At 43.8% G+C, this 21,599-nt stretch overlaps 2 protein-coding genes across 2 annotated transcripts in view; one reads left to right on the top strand and one right to left on the bottom strand.

Annotated features, from left to right (window-relative positions):
- The window catches only part of TTC3 (tetratricopeptide repeat domain 3), a 150,850-nt gene extending 138,362 nt beyond the window's left edge, over nucleotides 1–12,488 (bottom strand). The window contains 3 exon segments of the mRNA XM_056559619.1: nucleotides 2,248–2,296; nucleotides 6,119–6,186; nucleotides 12,255–12,488. Coding sequence (XP_056415594.1) covers nucleotides 2,248–2,296; nucleotides 6,119–6,184 — 115 coding nt within the window. The 5' untranslated portion in view covers nucleotides 6,185–6,186; nucleotides 12,255–12,488.
- A 110-nt stretch (nucleotides 12,489–12,598) lies between these two features.
- Nucleotides 12,599–21,599, top strand: part of PIGP (phosphatidylinositol glycan anchor biosynthesis class P) — a 34,090-nt gene continuing 25,089 nt past the window's right edge. Inside the window, exon 1 of the mRNA XM_056559620.1 lies at nucleotides 12,599–12,650. The gene's annotated coding sequence lies outside the window, so the exon portion shown is untranslated. The remainder of the gene's footprint in view (nucleotides 12,651–21,599) is intronic.

Genomic DNA, 21,599 nt, shown 5'->3' with positions numbered 1-21,599 from the left:
ATATGAGTGCCAGACACACATGAGTACAGCACTAAGCCTCTCCCATAGAGATGAATGGAGGGCACATGCTGACCCTTGCTCTGTGGACAATATCGCGGGAGGTCCCAGCAGTCTGACTCTTTGGATAGGGGATAAAATTAACAAACTCCATAACCCCTTTAATGGAAATTTCACATGCTTGATCACAACATCTCTGGTACTGTTTTAGCTGAAGCGTTTTGGCCAAGGGCCAATATTTGGCTTATAGTTTCCAGAAGACAGAGAAGGGAAAGTAGTAATAACACAAAGTTTTTGGCCAAAAAAACAAAAAACATATATATGTGTATATATGTGTATATATGTGATAGCCTGGGGGAGTTGGGTGTAGGGAGTGTAGCTGTGCGGTTACTAAAGGGTGTCTGGTTAACCCTTTCTATTTGTGACGCCAGGGTGAGTGCTCCTCTGTAATGTTTGTCCTACCGCCACCCTTCCCAAGAGCGATAGGGAGGTATAGAATAATGGAATGTCCACAACCGGAGAGTTTGCTGAAAACAGTTGGAACTTTTACTGAAGATTTTATGCAAGCTTCATAACAGGAAATGTCTCTACAAATGCAAATTCTCTTGGAGATTGACAAAGGTTGGGACCTTAAGCAATTTTGAGTCCTTAGACTGATATGCGCTGTTCCACTGGATTTAGGGGAGTTAGTTGCGGTCCAGTAGTCACGCTAGATTTAGCAGGAATTAGTTTAGAACTCACGGTTTAGTTTAGGCTGAGGCTGGTAGGTTTTCTGGCCTAGCGTGTCTTCGAAAGTTGCGCTGATCCATCCTGCTAGTCCGGCATCCACGAGAACAGCAACCCAAGAGAGTGATAATTGGCTACAGCTCCCTTATATGGGCAGGGGCTGGACTAGAGCTGATTGGTTCAATACTGCTGTCAATCACCTTCACATAGGATTATGGGTAGCATGTGACCCAAGGACCTCCTAAAGGTCCTCTAACAAACCAGAGGGGAATTAACATAGTCACATGACCGAAGGTCCTGCGACGCCACCAAGGTAAGCATACTATACACATTATTATTAAATATGTACATATAAACATCATGAAATTAGAGTAGAAGAGAGGCGACTAGGGGCTGTCCCACCTGGGGGACCCTACCTGAGCGTAGTTACTCTGACTTTGGGGACCACCATACAAGGTACGGTATTTGAAACAGCTGGAGGCACCCTGGTTGGGAAACACTTTATTGTAGGACAACAGGATGGGAGGGTTGTTAGAAAGTTGTTGCTCTAGAAACCACGTAGCAAGTTGAAAATGGGTCTTTTTTTTAACTGGATTCTCTGGGGAAAAGTTGGTCAGGGTCTGGGTGCTTAGACCCCGATCAATTGCTAGAATTGCTTCTCTCCCCCCACCGTCTCCTTGCTGCAGAATATGGGCTCCATAGACTTTCTAAAAAGTCCGTCTCCAGTAGTGAAAAACGATAGACAGGACGAAAAGCGCTTAGCTCGGAACTTCTTCCCTCTTGTTCTAACGATCGGTGGGGTCTCAGCACACGGACCCCGACCGGTCAAAACCTTAGACATGTCAAAAAAAAATGTTAAACAGATTTGTAAATGACTTCTATTAAAAAATCTTAACCCTTCCAGTATTTATCAGCTGCTATATGGTTTTTGAATTTCCTTTCTGTTTGACCACAGTGCTCTCTGCTGACACCTCTGTCCATTTTAGGAACTGTCCAGAGTATAAGCATATCCTCGTAGCAAACCTATTGTGCTCTGGACAGTTCCTGACATGGACAGAGGTGTCAGCAGAGAGCACAGTGGTCAGACAAAGGCAATTCAAGAAGAAAAAAGAACTTCCTGTGGAGCATACAGCAGATTATAAGTACTGGAAGGATTAAGATTCTTTAATAGAAGTAATTTACAAATCTGTTTAAAGAAGTACTCCGGGATAAGAAAACGTATCCCCTAGCCTAAGGATAGGGGGATAAGTTTCAGATCGGGGTCCTTAGGATAGGGGATAAGTTTTCTTATCCGTAAGTACTCCTTTAACTTTCTGGCACCAGTTAATTTAAAAAAATAAAAAATTTTTCCAGTGGAGTACCCCTTTAAACAACAATGCAAACACAATTCCTAACAACCTCCAATGCATGTTACATAAAAAAAAAAAAATAAAAAAAAAAAATACCACAACGCAAGCACAACTCTTTAAAATCGCCAAAGCATCATCTCCAATGCTAAAGAATAGAATTGTAGCGAGACTTTACCTTTATGAACTATGTCAATGACAGGAACCTCTATATATTTATTATGGTTCTGAAAGATAGAAGAGACAACAATGTATCGGCAGTCACAGAACTATGAATTACAGTATGGAGTTTAATAATGGGAAGAATATAGTTCAGCAAACAACAACATAAGACTTTCTGCACATTACCGTACTGGGCCTTGTTCACATTGTATTTTTGAATCTTGTTGAAAGGTGATTTTTTATTTTTTTTTCCTTAAAGAAGAAGGTACCTTAAAGGGGTACACCGGTGGAAAACTATTTTTTTATAAATTTCATATCAACTGGCTCCAGAAAGTTAAATAGATTTGTAAATTGCTTCTATTAAAAAATCTTAATCCTTCCAGTGCTTATCAGCTGCAGTATACCACAGAGGAAGTTGTGTAGTTCTTTCTAGTCTGACCACAGTGCTCTATGCTGGCACCTCTGTCTGTGTCAGGAACTGTCCAGAGTAGGAGCAAATCCCCAAAGAAAACCTCTCCTGCTCTGGACAGTTCCTGACACGGACAGAGGCGTCAGCAGAGAGCACTTAGGTCTGACTGGAAAGAACTATACAACTTCCTGTGGAGCATAAAGCAGCTGATAAGTACTGGAAGGATTAAGATTTTTTTTTTTTTATAGAATTAATTTACAAATCTGTTTAAAGGAGTACTCAGGCCCAAAGACATCTTATCCCCTATCCAAAGGATAGGGGATAAGATGCCTGATCACAGAGGTCCTGCCGCTGGGGACCACTGCAATCTTTCATGCAGCACCCCGCTTGCATCAGCCTCCGGAGCGAACATCGCTGGCCCCCTCCGATAGGCTTGCATTGAGGATGCGGAGCGCGACATCACACAGGGGCGGAGCCATGAAGTCACAATACTTCGGCCCCGTGATCGTGATTCATCAGACCCGGAGCGATGTTCGCTCCGGAGGCTGATGATAGCGGGGTGCTGCATGAAAGATTGCGGGGATACCCAGCGGCGGGAGGCCCGCGATCAGGCATCTAATCCCCTATCCTTTGGATAGGGGATAAGATGTCTTAGGGCCCCTTTAACTTTCTGGCACCAGTTGATTTGAAGGAAAAAAAATGGTGTTCCATTGGAGTACCCCTTTAATAACAGGATGCCTCTCCTGTCTCCATTGACTTCTGTGTTACAAAAACAGAATCCAACTTGTTCTGACACAGGTCAGAAAAATAAATAAATAAAAATGTATGCATCCCGTTGCATACCATTTCAATGGTACATTTTATAGTGTTTTATTTGATTGACTGTCAATCAAATAAAACATACTGCCTTTTACGCAATGTCCTTAAAAGGGGTACTCAGGTGGAATTTTTTTTTCTTTTTTTTTTTTTTTTTTTTTTTTAAATCAACTGGAGCCAGAAAGTTAAACAGATTTGTAAATTACTTTTATTAAAAAATCTTAATCCTTCCAGTACTCATTAGCTGCTGAATACTACAGAGGGAATGGATTTCTTTTTGGAACACAGAGCTCTCTGCTGACATCTCTGTCCATTTTAAGAACTGTCCAGAGTAGGAGAAAATCCCCATAGCTAACATATGCTGCTCTGGACAGTTCCTAAAATGGACATGAGATGTCAGCAGAGAGCACTGTGCTTGTGATGTCAACAGAGAGCACTGTGTTCCAAAAATTAAAGAATTTCCTCTGTAGTGTTCAGCAACTGATAAGTACTGGAAGGATTAAGATTTTTTAACAGAAGTAATTTACAAATCTGTTTAACCTTCTGGCACCAGTTGATTTAAAAAAAAAAAAAAAAAAAAAAAAAAAACGTTTTCCACCGGAGTACCCCTTTAACCCCTTAAGGACGCAGGACGTAAATGTACGTCCTGGTGAGGTGGTACTTAACGCACCAGGACGTACATTTACGTCCTAAGCATAACCGCGGGCATCGGAGCGATGCCCGTGTCATGCGCGGCTGATCCCGGCTGCTGATCGCAGCCAGGGACCCGCCGGCAATGGCCGACGCCCGCGATCTCGCGGGCGTCCGCCATTAACCCCTCAGGTGCCGGGATCAATACAGATCCCGGAATCTGCGGCAGTTCGCGATTTAAATGAATGATCGGATCGCCCGCAGCGCTGCTGCGGGGATCCGATCATTCATAGCGCCGCACGGAGGTCCCCTCTCCTTCCTCCGTCCGGCTCCCGGCGTCTCCTGCTCTGGTCTGTGATCGAGCAGACCAGAGCAGGAGATGACCGATAATACTGATCTGTTCTATGTCCTATACATAGAACAGATCAGTATTAGCAATCATGGTATTGCTATGAATAGTCCCCTATAGTGTAAAAAAAAATGTAAAAAAATGTAAAAGTAAAAAAAAAGTGAAAAATCCCCTCCCCCAATAAAAGTAAAACGTCCGTTTTTTCCTATTTTACCCCCAAAAAGCGTAAAAAACATTTTTTATAGACATATTTGGTATCGCCGCGTGCGTAAATGTCCGAACTATTAAAATAAAATGTTAATGATCCCGTACGGTGAACGGCGTGAACGAAAAAAAATAAAAAAAGTCCAAAATTCCTACTTTTTTAATACATTTTATTTTAAAAAAATTATAAAAAGTGTATTAAAAGTTTTTTATATGCAAATGTGGTATCAAAAAAAAGTACAGATCATGGCGCAAAAAATGAGCCCCCATACCGCCACTTATACGAAAAAATAAAAAAGTTAGAGGTCATCAAAATAAAGGGATTATAAATGTACTAATTTGGTTAAAAAGTTTGGGATTTTTTTTAATCGCAACAATAATATAAAAGTATCTAATAATGGGTATCATTTTAATCGTATTGACCCTCAGAATAAAGAACACATGTCATTTTTACCATAAATTGTACGGCGTGAAAACGAAACCTTCCAAAATTAGCTAAATTGCGTTTTTCGTTTTAATTTCCCCACAAAAATAGTGTTTTTTGGTTGCGCCATACATTTTATGATATAATGAGTGATGTCATTACAAAGGACAACTGGTCGCGCAAAAAACAAGCCCTCATACTAGTCTGTGGATGAAAATATAAAAGAGTTATGATTTTTAGAAGGCGAGGAGGAAAAAATGAAAACGTAAATATTAAATTGTCTCAGTCCTTAAGGCCAAAATGGGCTGAGTCCTTAAGGGGTTAATTCTGCTGACAAGTTCCTTTCAAAGACTAATACTGGCCTTCTGACTCCTAAGAGGTCCAGGCGGATGCTATCCTTCCACCATTCTACACTGATGAAGTAAAGCTGCAGAGTTAAAGGGATATTCCAGGAAAAATAAATATATATAGTATATATCTCAACTGGCTCCAGAAAGTTAAACAGAATTGTAAATGAATTCTATTAAAAAATCTTAATCCTTTCAGTACTTATGAGCTCCTGAAGTTAAGGTTGTTCTTTTCTGTCTAAGTGCTCTCTGATGACACGTGTCTCGGGAACCGCCCAGTTTAGAAGAGGTTTGCTATGGGGATTTGCTTCTAAACTGGGCGTTTCCTGAGACAGGTGTCATCAGAGAGAACTTAGACAGAAAAGAACAACCTTAACTTCAGAAGCTCATAAGTACTGAAAGGATTAAGATTTTTAATAGAAGTAATTTACAAATCTGTTTAACTTTCTGGAGCCAGTTGATATATAAAAAAAAAAAAGTTTTTTCCTGGATAACCCCTTTAAGTGCAGGGATTCATCGCATAGGGAAGTGTTTTTCAACCAGGGTGCCTCCAGATGTTGCAAAACTACAACTCCCAGCATGCCCAGACAGCCGAAGGCTGTCTGGGCATGCTGGGAGTTGTAGTTTTGCACAATCCGGAAGCACCCTGATTCAAAAACACTGGCACAGGAGCACATTTTAACTACATCAAGAACGATGCTTACTCACCCATTCACATTTGCCAGGAATAAGTCGAGTAGTTCGCATGCCGAATTCAGTAACCACAGTAGCCATGGCTGCGAAAAAAAATAAAATAAAAAAAAAAACAGACGTGTATATAAGTATGATGGATACAAACAAAGAGCAACAGATATGTACAGCGTTACAGACTGACACATATACTGATATATAGATAACACAAACAATAAACCCAACAGCCACGGCTTTATTATACTGCAGGATAGTTCTATGACTATCAATATCAGCCACACCTACAAATGGAGCAAACCTTAAAGGGGTATTCCAGATAGAGATATATATCTCAACTGGCTCCGGAAAGTTAAACAGATTTGTAAATTACTTCTATTAGAAAATCTTAATCCTTCCAATAGTTATTAGCTTCTGAAGTTTTCTGTCTAACTGCTCAATGATGATGTCACGTCCCGGGAGCTGTGCATGATGGGAGAATATCACCATAGGAACTGCACAGATCCCAGGACGTGAGTCATCAGAGAGCAGTTAGACAGAAAGAAACAACTCAACTTCAGAAGCTAATAACTATTGGAAGGATTAAGATTTTTTTTAATAGAAGTAATTTACAAATCTGTTTAACTTTCCGGAGCCAGTTGATATATATATATAAAAAAAAAAAAGTTTTGGCCTGGGATACCCCTTTAAAGGAGATCTGCAGTGCTCTTATCCCTGATCTTGGGGGTCCCGCTGCTGGGGCCCCATGATCTCCCACAGCACCCGGCGTTCTAAACAAACGCCAGGTTCCTGCGGCAGTGGTCGTGACATCAAGGTCACGCCCTGTTGTGATGCCACACCACGCCCCTTCCATTCATGTCTATGGGAGGGGCGTGTCGGCCAACATGCCTCCTCCCATAGACATGAATGAGGGGGCGTGGGGTGGCGTCATGAGGGAGCGTGGCTGTGATGTCACAATCACGGCCTCCGTCGCTGGAGCACCGGAGTAGCTCTTTAAGGTGTTTTGTGTATGTAAAATGTGTATATATGTTTTTCCTCCAATAGAGATGAGAAGGAAAAAAGAAAAAAGGAAACAAATGGAAAAACCACTACATTCAGTTTCACTCCGGCCTCAAATGACCATAGATACAATTGAACCACATATTTAACCCCTTAAGGACCAGGGACGTACTCATACGTCCGTGGGAATTCCTGCCCCTGCCGCGCGGGGACCGGACCGGGGTGACTGCTGATATCGATCAGCAGGCACCCCGCGCAAATGCCCAGGGGGGTCATCAGACAACCGCCCCCCCCCCCGCCCCCATGTCGGCAAACAGCGCAAATCGCAAGTGAATTCACACTTGCGATTTGCGCGATTCCGGGTCATTCCGGGTCTATAGTGACCCGGAATGTAAGGGGGATCGCGGGTGTCTAAGACACCCAGGATCCCCCTGAAGCGATAGGAGTGAGGTGGCAGGGGTGCCACCCCTCCTCTCCCTGCTATTGGTGGTCTAGACGCGAACACCAATAGCAGATCGGGGGCGGGGGGGGGGGGGGTTAACTTTAGTTTTCCCCGTCCTACCCAACCACAATAGGCGGGGCAGAACGGGGAAATGACGAGGACCGGCGCCGAAGATCCACTTACCGATCCGGGCGGGCGACGATGACGTGCGGCTGGATCCGACGGAAGCCGGTGAGTTGCCTAGCAACATCTGGAGGGTACAGTTTGAGACCATTATACAGTGGTCTCTAACTGTAGCCCTCCAGCTGTTGCAAAACTACAACTCCCAGCATGCCCAGACAGCTGTTTGGGCATGCTGGGAGTTGTAGTTTTGCAACAGCTGGAGGGCTACAGTTTGAGACCACTATATGGTAGTCTCTGAACTATAGCCCTCCAGATCTTGCAAAACTACAACTCCTAGCATGCCCACACAACTGTTTGCTGTCTGGGCCTGCTGGGATTTGTAGTTTTGCAGCATCTGGAGGGCCACAGTTTGCAGTGGTCTCTATACTGTAGCTCTCCAGATGTTGCAAATCTGCAAATCCCAGCATGCTGGGAGTTGTAGTTGCGATCCCTCCAGCTGTTGCATAACTACATCTCCCAGCATGCCCTTCGGGGATCAGTACATGCTGGGAGTTGTAGTTTTGCAACAGCTGGAGGCACACTGGTTGGAAAATATTGAGTTAGATAACAGAACCTAACTGAAGGTTTTCCAACCAGTGTGCCTCCAGCTGTTGCAAAAGTACAACTCCCAGCATGCACGGTCTGTCAGTACATGCTGGGAGTTGTAGTTTTGAAACAGCTGGAGGTTTGCCCCCCCATGTGAACGTACAGGGAACATTCACAAGGGCAGGCTTACAGTAAGTTTTCTGCTTCAAGTATGAGCTGCGGCAAATTTTTCGCCGCAGCGCAAACTCCTAGCAGGGAACTCACTGTAAACCTCCGCCAGTGTGAATGTACCCTAAAACACTACACTACACTAACACGTAATAAAGGGTAAAACACAACATATACACCCCCTTACACTGCCCCCCCCCCCCAATAAAAATTAAAAACGTATTGTACGGCAGTGTTTCCAAAACGGAGCCTCCAGCTGTTGCAAAACAACAACTCCCAGCATTTCTGGACAGCCACTGACTGTCCAGGCATGCTGGGAGTTTAGCAACAGCTGGAGGCACCCTGTTTGGGAATCACTGGCGTACAATACCCCTATGTCCACCCCTATGCAATCCCTAATTTAGTCCTCGAATGCGCATGGCGCTCTCACTTTGGAGCCCTGTCGTATTTCAAGGCAACCGTTTAGGGCCACATATGGGGTATCGCTGTACTCAGGAGAAATGCCTAAGAAAGTTTGGGGGCTTTTACTCCTGTTACCCCTTATGAAAAGGTGAAGTTGGGGTCTACACCAGCATGTTAGTGTAAAAAAATACATTTTTTACACTAACATGCTGGTGTTGCCCTATACTTTTCATTTTGACAAGAGGTCAAAGGGAAAAAAGCCCCCCAAAGTTTGTAATGTAATTTCTCCCGACTACGGAGATACCCCATATGTGGGCGCAAAGTGCTCTGGGGGCACACAACAAGGCCCAGAAGGGAGAGTGCGCCATGTACATTTGAGGTGATTTGCACAGGGGTGGCTAATTGTTACAGCAGTTTTGACAAACGCAAAAAAAAAAAAAACCCCACTTGTGTCCCCATTTTGGAAACTACACCCCTCACGGTATGTAATGAGGGGTGCAGTGAGAATTTACACCCCACTGGTGTCTGACAGATCTTTGGAACGGTGGGCTGTGCAAATTAAAAATTTTGTACAGCCCACTGTTCCAAAGATCTGACAGACACCTGTGGGGGGTAAATGCTCACTGTACGTTCCTCAAGGGGTCTAGTTTCCAAAATGGTATGCCATGTAGGGGTTATTTTGCTGTCCTGGCACCATAGGGGCTTCCTAAATGCTACATGCCGCCCCGAGCAAAATTTGCTCTCCAAAAGCTAAATGTGACTCCTCTTCTGAGCATTGTAGTTCACCCGTAGTGCACTTCAGGTCAACTTATGGAGTACCTCCATACTCAGAAGAGATGGGGTTAAAAATCTTGGGGGATATTTTCTGCCATTAACCCTTGCAAAAATGTGAAATTTTGGGGGGGAAACACACATTTTAGTGAAATCTTTTTTTTTTATTTCTTTTTTTTTTTCACATATGCAAAAGTCGTGAAACACCTGTGGGGTATTAAGGCTCACTTTATTCCTTGTTACGTTCCCCAAGGGGTCTAGTTTCCAAAATGGTATGGCATGTGTTTATTTATTTATTTTATTTTTTTTTGCTGTTCTGGCACCATAGGGGCTTCCTAAATGCAACATGCCCCCCAAAACCATTTCAGAAAAACGTACTCTCCAAAATCCCCTTGTCGCTCCTTCCCTTCTGAGCCCTCTACTGCGCCCGCCGAACACTTTACATTGACATATGAGGTATGTGCTTACTCAAGAGAAATTGGGCTACAAATATAAGTATACATTTTCTCCTTTTACCCCTTGTAAAAATTCAAAAATTGGGTCTACAAGAACATGCGAGTGTAAAAAATGAAGATTGCAAATTTTCTCCTTCATTTTGCTGCTATTCCTGTGAAACACCTAAAGGGTTAAAACGCTGACTGAATGTCATTTTGAATACTTTGGGGTGCAGTTTTTATAATGGGGTCAATTGTGGGGAATTTCTAAGATGAAGACCCTTCAAATCCACTTCAAACCTGAACTGGTCCCTGAAAAATAGTGAGTTTGAAAATTTTGTGAAAAATTGGAAAATTGCTGCTGAACTTTGAAACCCTCTGGTGACTTCCAAAACTAAAAACACGTCAATTTTATGATGCAAACATAAAGTAGACATATTGTATATGTGAATAAAAAATTTTTTTTATTTGGAATATCCATTTTCCTTACAAGCAGTGAGCTTCAAAGTTAGAAAAATTCAAAATTTTCAAATTTTTCATCACATTTGGGGATTTTTCACCATGAAAGGATGCAAGTTACCACAAAATTTTACCACTATGTTAAAGTAGAATATGTCACGAAAAAACAATCTCTGAATCAGAATGCTAACTAAAAGCATTCCAGAGTTATTAATGTTTAAAGTGACAGTGGTCAGATGTGCAAAAAACGCTCTGGTCCTAAGGTGTAAAATGGCCTGGTCCTTAAGGGGTTAAAAGGGTACCTTTCATCAAAAATAAAAAATAAACTTTTGATATATTATAGATTAATGTATGCAGAATAACTTTCCAATAGCATACAGCTGGGACACAGACAAGCTCAGCACTGCTCCCTGCCTGCCAATCAGACAGGCAGGAGCCAGCACTGTGCTCATAGCACAGCAGGGCATACTCCTGTCTGCCTTACATGCCCTCATTCTTTTTACTATCTGAGCTCCAATCTTTCTTCTCTCTGCATGTGCCATTGTAAACAGAGAGAAGACTGCCATGCTGTGATCACAGCCACGCCCCCTTCCTCCCACACACTAGGACGGCTGAATGAGCAGCCAAGAAGACAATAAATCAGGTACAAGGAGGGGGTTTTGAATGAAAAGAAACACAGGGATAGTGTCAGTGAGAGTCAGGGACAGATGGGGGTTGGGGTGGGGATTAGGGAGAGTTTAGATCATGATTGGTAATCTTTAATATGTGCCCACACACGGACCGAAATACTACACCTTCTGCAGCATTTGACCAAATAAACTTGCAGAAGCAAATCCACACCAGATCATACTGGTTAGGAAACACGACTGTAGCTGCACCAGAAGCTATAGTGCAGTACTGTACATGCCTTTGGTTGTTCGGGCATGCTGGGAGTTGTAGTTTTGCAACAGCTGGAGGCACTCTGGTTAGGAAACAATGCGCTATTGTTTGTTTATATTGTGTAACTTGAGAACAACAAACAAGCTGAATAGTAAATAAAGTATCTGTCCTCTATCCAGTGCTGAGTGCACACTCTACAAAGGTTCCTCATTTTAGACTATAAATGTAACTCTGTGACTGCCTGATACAATGTAACAAAGGACCCATGTGTTTAGTTTATTGTCCTAGTGCAGTGTTTCCCAACCAGGGTGCCTCCAGGTGTTGCAAAACTATAACTCCCAGAATGCCTGGACAGTTGTAGTTTTGCAACAGCTGGAGGCACCCTGGTTGGGAAACACTGCACTAGGACTATAAACACGTGGAGGGGGGGGGGGGTCTGACTTCCTGATATAATGTAACAAAAGCATCTAAAGCTTCTACAAACGTGATGTCAGGTACTTCCACATGCACAATATACAATGTATCACATCATAGAATGTAACACGTGATACAATGTATCACATCATAGAATGTAACACGTGATACAATGTAACACATCATAGAATGTAACACGTGATACAATGTAACACATCATAGAATGTTACACGTGATACAATGTAACACATAGAATGTAACACGTGATACAATGTAACATCATAGAATGTAACACGTGATACAATGTAACACATCATAGAATGTAACACGTGATACAATGTAACAAAGTAGCTGCAGGGCTGAACCTGGTAACATCATTGCACTTGGTGCCCTGTGGCTGGCACCAGTCCCTTTCCTGCCATATGGTCATACCCAAACCATGCCAAGCATCCCCTCCCCCATCCTGGGGTAAGACACTCACCTAGGGTGCCACAAGTAGAGGCAATAGCCTCCTCCTGCCCCTTCTCTGAGATTCAACAGACAGGACGCAATGTGATGACGCCGGGCGGCCCAGGAATGTGCAATGTGAACACCCCCCACCTACATTCCTTCCACAGGAAGGAGAATTCATGTCACCACTGAAACCAGCTTCTTCTCACTGGCGCCACCTGGCGACCAATGAGCGACTAGGAAGCTGCTGCTAAAAATAAGCCAAATAGCATTCCCTTTTCTGTGCAGGACAGCGCCATCTGCTGGTGAAATGCTGAATAGCATCGGTTTGAACCGCTTTGTTTGCGTTCCATGCGAGCGCCACCTACAGGCTATAGGGTGAATTGTATCCCTTACAGGAAGTGCTCATGGATGGCTGCTGCAAACCGTGAGTATCAGATCAGCAACGCTGTAATCACTTCACAAAGCTTGAGATCTACGTTTCCTTATAAATTCTGCGATCTATACATTATCTTATTGGCAGGGGGGGGGGTCGTATTGTCAGGATAGGCTGCAGGTCCCTCTTCTTAAAAAAATAGATTTTGGGAGCGTAAAAGTAAGGCTGCGTTCACACCACGTTTTTGCAATACAGTTCCCGTATAAGTTTTCAATTCGAACCGTATTGAAACCGTATGCATTGACTCTCCATTGAAAACCATATATCAAAAGATGCATCCGGTTGTGTCCGTTTTGCGTCTTGTACGGTTTTGTCATTTTTTTTTCCCCCGCACCCAAAATCTTGCCTACCACGGTTTTTGGTCTGAGTGAAAAACCGCATTGAAACCGTATACATTTATTTTTTTTAACATGGGAGTGAATGGGAACAGTACAGAACTGTATGTGCATACGGTTTTTGACTTTGCACAGTTTTTTTTCTTGGAATTTCAATCAAACAAGTGAAACTTTATTCATAATGGAGTGAAAAATTAAAAACGTATACGTTTATTTTTTCTTAAAAAAATGGATGCAGCCGGACATCATTTTTCAAACCGTATACAGATTCAAATTTGTATGCACGTTTTGATACAGTTTAGTCCGGTTTTGAGGAATCCACGTTTTATCAAAAACCTGATACGGGAACTGTATTGCAAAAACGTGGTGTGAACTCAGACTAAGGCTGGGTTCACACCATGATTTTTTTGCATCCGTCGAACGCATGGTTAAAACAGATGGCGGCGACCACAGGGCCGACGGCGTGTGACGTTACGCCTCCGCCCCAGTGTGATGTTACGCTCCGCCCCTCAATGCAAGCCTATGGGAGGGGGCGTGACAGCTGTCACGCCCCCTCCCATAGGCTTGCATTGAGGGGCGGAGGCGTGACGTCACACACCACCGGCACTGTGGTCGCCGGTAATCGGACACGGAGCAAACATGCTCCGGGAAATGATTTTAACTGGGGTGCTGCGTGCAAGATCACGGGGGTCCCAGCGGCGGGACCCCCTGCGATCAGGCATCTTATCCCCTATCCTTTGGATGGATATCCATGTAAGATGTCTAAGCGCCGGAGTACCCCTTTAAGTTTCTCAATCTTTCTAGACTATTTTAAAGCTACTTCACATCTGCAGATCGAAACATACAGTCATACAAGATGATTTACATAGACAGTAATGTAAAAAAAAATTAAATAAAAAAGATAGGATTTAAATCAAAGCTATTGCTGCCCACAGAGGTGTGGAAATGTAAAAAAATTTAATATACGATCCACCCCACTAGACCACCAGGGAGCATTTCAATGCCCCTTTAGATGTCAGCTTTGACAGCGGCGATCTAAAGGGTTAAAGGGGTTGTCCAGTGGTGAAAAACGTATCCCCTATCCTAAGGATAGGGGATAAGTTTGAGATCGCAGGGGGTCCGACCGCTGGGGCCCCCTGCGATCTCTCTGTACAGGGCCCGGGCTCTCCAGCCAGATAGCTGGTGTCGACCTCCGCACGAAGCGGCGGCCGACACGCCCCCTCAATACATCTCTATGGCAGAGCCGGAGATTGCCGAAGGCAGCGCTTCGGCTCTGCCATAGAGTTGTATTGAGGGGGCATGTTGTCCTTCACCCTTTAGATCGCCGCTGTCAAAGCTGACATCTAAAGGGGCATTGAAATGCTCCCTGGTGGTCTAGTGGGGTGGATCGTATATTAAATTTTTTTACATTTCCACACCTCTGTGGGCAGCAATAGCTTTGATTTAAATCCTATCTTTTTTATTTAATTTTTTTTTACATTACTGTCTATGTAAATCATCTTGTATGACTGTATGTTTCGATCTGCAGATGTGAAGTAGCTTTAAAATAGTCTAGAAAGATTGAGAAACTTAAAGGGGTACTCCGGCGCTTAGACATCTTACATGGATATCCCCTTAGGATAGGGGATAAGTTGTCCTTAGGATAGGGGATAAGTTGTTCACCATTGGGTTCACCACTGGACTACCCCTTTAATTGTCGCCCACCATATTAAAATCAAAGGGAGTTGTCTGTCCAGCTCTGCTCGCCGGAAGCAGGGCTAAATACATGAAAAATTCACCTGTCTGGTGCCCGGAACTACATGTCCCGGACATTAGGCGATAGGATTTCCACATCTCTGCGGTCAACCACAATTTTCCACCCGACAAATAATTGGATAAAAAACCAACCAAAACTGGAGCGTCTAGATATACAGTAAACTCTGGTGCTGATTGGCTGCCGCATGTAGTCCAACCACCTATGTGTTTTCACCATTAGACAATTTTTTCCGTAGTGTACGACAAAGCAGTGTGGCTTAAGACGTGACAATGGGGGATATTTATCAAAACCTGTGCAGAGCTAAAATGAAAGTAAATGCTTCCTGGCTGCTCAGTGGGGCTGATCGGAACCACCGCAGTGAAAATGCGGTGTCCCGATCAGCTAGGACACGAGCGGAGGTCCTCTTACCTGCCTCCGGCGTGTCCCTTCGGCGATTGATTGCTCCAAGCCTGAGATGCAGGCTTGAGCAATCGACCGCCGATAACACTGATCAATGCAAAGCTAAAAGTGTAGAAAAAAAAGTTAAAGGGGTACTCCACCCCTTCCAATAATGAGCATGGGGGAGGGGGGTGAATCCAATAATGAACACGGGGTCCGGGGGAGGGGGGTGGGGGTGATTCCAATACAGTGGGGATCAAAAGTTTGGTCACCCCAGGTAAAAATTTGTATTAATGTGCATAAAGAAGCCAAGGAAAGATGGAAAAATCTCCAAAAGGCATCAAATTACAGATTAGACATTCTTATAATGTCAACAAAAGTTACATTTTATTTCCATCATTTACACTTTCAAAATAACAGAAAACAAAAAAATGGAGTCTGCAAAAGTTTGGGCACCCTAGACAGCTGTCACGCCCCCTCCCATAGACTTGCATTGAGGGGTGGGGCGTGACGTCACACGGGGGCGGAGTCGTGACGTCACGATCTCACGTCATCGTGGTCGGAAGCCATTAGCATGAGAGCCTCTAGCGCTGCCGGAAGCCGCAACAGGTGGGTGCTGCAGCCGAGATCCCGGGGGTCCGCAGCGGCAGGACCCCCGAGATCTGACATCTTATCCCCTATCCTTTCGATAGGGGATAAGATGTCTAGGGGCGGAGTACTCCTTTAATGAAGGTCATTTAACCCCTTCCCTGATAAAAGTCCAAATCACCCCCCTTTTCCCATTAAAAAACAAACAAACATGTAAATAAAAATAAATGTAAACATATATGGTATCGCCGCGTGCGTAAATGTCTGAACTATAAAAATATATATCATTAATTAAACCGCACGGTCAATGGCAAACGCGCAAAAAAATTCATATTTTTGGTCACTTTTTATATAATGAAAAAATGAATAAAAAGAGATCAAAAAGCCCGATCAATACAAAAATGGTACCGCTAAACACTTCAGATCACGGCGCAAAAAATGAGCCCTCATACCGCCCCATACGTGGTAAAATAAAAAAGTTATAGGGGTCAGAATATGACAATTTTAAACGTATACATTTTCCTGCATGTAGTTATGATTTTTTCCAGAAGTCCGACAAAATCAAACCTATATAAGTAGGGGATCATTTTAATCGTATGGACCTACAGAATAATGATAAGGTGTAATTTTTACTGAAAAATGTACTGCGTAGAAGCGGAAGCCCCCAAATTTACTAAATGGTGTTTTTTCTTCAATTTCGTCGCACAATTATTTTTTTTTCCATTTCGCCGTAGATTTTTGGGTAAAATGACTAATGTCACTGCAAATTAGAATTGGTGGCGCAAAAAATAAGCCATAATATGGATTTTTAGGTGCAAAATTGAAAGGGTTATGATTTTTAAAAGAGAAGGAAAAAACAAAAGTGCAAAAACGGAAAAACCCTGCGTCCTTAAGGGGTTAAAGAGACCTCTGAAAAATGAAAGAAGCGATTCGATTGGTTGCTATGGGCAACTAGGCAACTTTTCCTCAGCACAGTTTTTGATAAATCTCCCCCATTGTGTGCAAAAATTGCGCTAGAATTCTGGTGATCTGTAAGGCTGGGTCCTCACTAAGAGAACTAACAATCTTTTTGAATACTACGGAATACATTGCCGTCTAAGGGGACAGCGACATCCATGCAGTCGCCCTTGGGATCTCTCCGAGAATTTCTGTCTGGAGATTTCGTAATGTGAATCTAGCCTTAGCGATCTTGAAGAAATAAGTTATTTGTTATAGTAATTGTCCAGTGTAAGGGTCCAATCACACGGTAGAATTTCTGCTTGCGGAATTCCGCCTCAAATTAAAGCCCATAGACTTCTATGGATTCTGCACTCCCATTCACACTCCAGAATTTCCGCTTGTGTGTCCGCAAGAAGAAATTCAGAAGTGTGAATGGGAGTGCGGAATCCATAGAAGTCTATGGGCTTTAATTTGAGGCGGAAATTCTGCCTCGTGAATAAACCCTAAGGCTAGGTTCACACTGTGGAATTTCTGGGCAGAATTTCTGCCAGAGATCGAGCCGGCGGCACTAGGACCGAGCAGACTGCATTGCTGCCCCCATAGACGGCAATGCATTTCTGTGTGGATCTTTTGGGAGATCTGCTCAGAAATGCATTGCCATCTATGGGGACAGGAATGTAGTCCGCTCGGTCCTAATGCCGTCGGCTTGATCTCCGTCAGAAATTCTGCCCAGAAATTCCACAGTGTGAACCTAGCCTTAGGGTCTATTCACACGCTTGAGGAATTCCTCCTCAAATGAAAGTCCAGTACACCTCTATGGGAGTCCACACTCCCATTCACACTTCTGCAGAATTTCTGCTTAGATTCCGCACCAATTAAGCACAAAATCCACACAAACTGAAGTGGAATTGGGGCGGATGAGCGAAAATTCCGCCCATGTGAATAGACCCTAAGGCTGGGTTCACACTGTGGAATTTCTGGGCAGAATTTCTGCCGGAGACCAAACCGGCAGCACTAGGACCGCGCGGACTGCATTGCTGTCCCCATATATGTCAATGCATTTCTGAGCAGATCTCCCAAAAGATCCACCCAGAAATGCATTGCTGTCTATGGGGACGGCAATGAAGTTTGTGCGGTCCTAGTGCCGCCGTCTAAATCTCTGGCAGAAATTCTGCCCAGAAATTCTGTAGTGTGAACCCAGCCTAAGGGTCAATTGACACGCTTTTAAATTCCACTTGGAAATTCCGGTGCAGCAGAGTCCCAATGCTGCCAAAACTTCAGATGAAATTCTGATAATGGGGTCCGGCAATGTCCTAGCACTGACTGATTAGTGCCGGTGGCTCTCGAAATCTCTGCCTGGAGAGAAATGTAAATTCCACAGTGTGCACATTTACCTAAGAAAGCCTGTCCCCGTTCGAACTTGCAGTGGGAAACACACTGCTAAGGATTGGTTCACACGGGCGTTTGCATCTGACCCGTTAAAGGGGTACTCCGCCCCTGGCATCTTATCCCCTATCCAAAGGATAGGGGATAAGATGTTAGATCGCCGCGGTCCCGCTGCTGGGGACCCCAGGGATCAAAATTGTGGTCAACCACGGTTTTGACTCTGGTTTAAAACCCGTGCTGCAACCGCATACATTTTTTTTTAACATGGACGTCAATGGGAAACCCACATGTATACGGTTCCATACGGGAAAAACTTATAAGTTTTTACTTTGCATATGCGCATTTGAATCCTAAAGTCCCCACCCAAGACCCCTCCCATTAAAAATGGACAAAATTTTCAAAAGCGTATGGTTTTTTTTTCTATAAAAACTGACAGAACTGTATGCACTTTTAAAAACAGTATACTGTTTAAAAACGCATGCAGTTTACTTTTTTCCATACTGTTCCATCCGTTTTTTTGCCATACGGTTTTCTTTAGAAAAACGGATTGAAAACAGTATGGCAAAAACGTAGTGTGAACCCAGCAACTAAGTGTTTCCCAACCAGGGTGCCTCCAGGTGTTGCAAAACTACAACTCCCAGCATGCCTGGACAGCCGAAGGCTGTCCAGGCATGCTGGGAGTTGTAGTTTTGCAACATCTGGAGGCACCCTGGTTGGGAAACACTGCTCTAACTAAACAATAGATGGTTACTGATCATAAATGTGTCCTACTAAAAACCAACCATCACATTGTCATAATGAAAGGCTGTGGTTATGTGTCATTGTAGCAGATCACTGAACCTTGGTTTTCTGGTTGTGCTGGCTTTGCCAGTCATATCTACAGTCATGGCCGTAAATGTTGGCACCCCTGAAATTTTTTGAGAAAGTATTTCTCACAGAAAAGGATTGCAGTAACACATGTTTTGCTATACACATGTTTATTCCCTTTTGGTGTAATGGAACTAAACCAAAAAACAGAGGAAAAAGAGCAAATTGGACATAATGTCACCAAACTCCAAAAATGGTCTGGACAAAATTATTGGCACCCTTAACTTAATATTTGGTTGCACACACTTTGGAAAAAAATAACTGAAATCAGTCACTTCCTATAACCATCAATAAGCTTCTTACACCTCTCAGCCGGAATGTTGGACTCTTCCTTTGCAAACTGCTCCAGGTCTCTCTTATTGGAAGGCGCTTTTTCCCAACAGCAATTTTAAGATCTCTCCACAGGTGATCAATGGGATTTAGATCTGGACTCATTGCTGCCACTTCAGAACTCTCCAGCTCTTTGTTACCATCCATTTCTGGGGCTTTTTGACGTATGTTTGGGGTCATTGTCCTGCTGGAAGACCCAAGATCTCGGACGCAAACCCAGCTTTCTGACACTGGGATGTACGGTGCGACCCAAAATCTGTTGGTAATCCTCAGATTTCATGATGTCTTGTACACATTCAAGGCATCCAGTGCCAGAGGCAGCAAAACAACCCCAAAACATCACTGACCTCCACCATATTTCACTGTAGGTGCTGTGTTCTTCTCTTTGTAGGCCTCATTCCATTTTCGGTAAACAGTAGAATAATGTGCTTTACCAAAAAGCTCTATCTTGGTCTCATCTGTCCACAAGATGTTTTCCCAGAAGGATTTTGGCTTACTCAAGTTCATTTTGGCAAAATGTAGTCTTGCTTTTTTATGTCTCTGTCAGCAGTGGGGTCCTCCTGGGTCTCCTGACATAGAGTTTCATTTCATTTAAATGTCGACGGATAGTTCACGCTGACACTGATGCTCCCTGAGCCTGTAGGACAGCTTGAATATCTTTGGAACTTGTTTGGGGCTGCTTATCCACCATCTAGACTTTCCTGCGTTGACACATTTCATCAATTTTTCTCTTCCGTCCACGCCCAGGGAGATTAGCTACAGTGCCATGGGTTGCAAACTTCTTGATAATGTTGCGCACTGTGGACAAAGGAAAATCTAGATCTCTGGAGATGGACTTGTAACCTTGAGATTGTTGATAATTTTCCATAATTTTGGTTCTCAAGTCCTCAGACAGTTCTCTCCTCCTCTCTCTGGATGTCAATGGTTGTCAATGCTTAGTGTGACACACAATGCAAAGACTAAGTGAACTTCTCTCCTTTTTATCTGCTTTCAGATGTGATTTTTATATTGCCCACAACTGTTACTTGCCCCAGGTGAGTTTAAAGGAGTATCACATGCTTGAAACTTATCTTATTTTTCAACAATTTTGAAAGGGTGCCAATAATTTTGTCCAGCCCATTTTTGGAGTTTGTTGACATTATGTCCAATTTGCTTTTTTTCCTCCCTTTTTTTTGGTTCAGTTCCAATACACACAAAGGGAATAAATATGTGTATAGCAAAACATGTGTTACTGTAATCCTTTTCTGTGAGAAATACTTAATTTTCTATAAAAATTTCAGGGGTGCCAACATTTTCGGCCACGACTGTACATTTGGCTAGGATTACTCACTGAATATGTTCACTGCTTTGGCCAATCCCTGATAGGACCCCAGTGATCAGCTGAAATCTGTGGAGGAACCAAACCGCAAGTTTTAAATATCGCTGCAGTGCCCCCACAGGAGAAATAAAGTATTACACAGTGCCCATTGAACTCAATAAGCTGTCCGTGTATTTCACAGCCATGTAGGGTCCTTTGGAGCAAGAGACGATCTTTGTGGCCACTTTTCTCTCTGTTAGAGGAGGCTTCTGAATTTTTATCAAGTTTAGAAAGGTTAATGCTTTGTATATGTTCAACATATAAAACCTTTTTGAATCTGACCGTTCCCATTTAAACTGTACCTAAACTGTACACAAACTTCTGACATGTCATAGGGACATAGCAGAAGTTTTGATCGGTGGGGGTCTGGGTGCTGAGACCCGAGCGATTTCTAAAACGAAGGGACAGAAGTTCTCCGCCAAGTGGTGTGCAGTTTTGTTTCTCCCCGCCTCTCCTTGGAAAGCCAAAAGTGCGGTATATGGATTCAGTAAAATAGATTTAATTGAATCCTTGCACCGCACACCTGGTTTTCTGAGGAAAGAAGGGGCACAGCACTCAGCCGAGCAGGAAAGAAGGGGCACAGCGCTCAGCCCAGCAGGAAAGAAGGGGCACAGGGCTCATCCCAGCAGGAAAGAAGGGGCACAGCGCTCAGCCGAGCAGGAAAGATAGGGCACAGCGCTCAGCCCAGCAGGAAAGAAGGGGCACAGGGCTCAGCCCAGCAGGAAAGAAGGGGCACAGCACTCAGCCGAGCAGGAAAGAAGAGGCACAGCGCTCAACCCAGGAGGACAGAAGGGGCACAACACTCTGCAAAGCAGGAAAGAAGGGGCACAGCGCTCTGCTCAGCAGGAAAGAAGAGGCACAGCGCTCAACCCAGGAGGAAAGAAGGGGCACAGCACTCTGCAAAGCAGGAAAGAAGGGGCACAGCGCTCTGCTCTGCAGGAAAAAAGGGGCACAGCGCTCTGCTCAGCAGGAAAAAAGGGGCACAGCGCTCAGCCCAGCAGGAA

The sequence above is a fragment of the Hyla sarda genome, chromosome 2, assembly GCF_029499605.1.
Source record: "Hyla sarda isolate aHylSar1 chromosome 2, aHylSar1.hap1, whole genome shotgun sequence".
NCBI lineage: Eukaryota > Metazoa > Chordata > Amphibia > Anura > Hylidae > Hyla > Hyla sarda.
The sequence above is the reverse complement of the archived record's forward strand: the minus strand, read 5'-3'. Positions and strand labels throughout refer to the sequence as shown.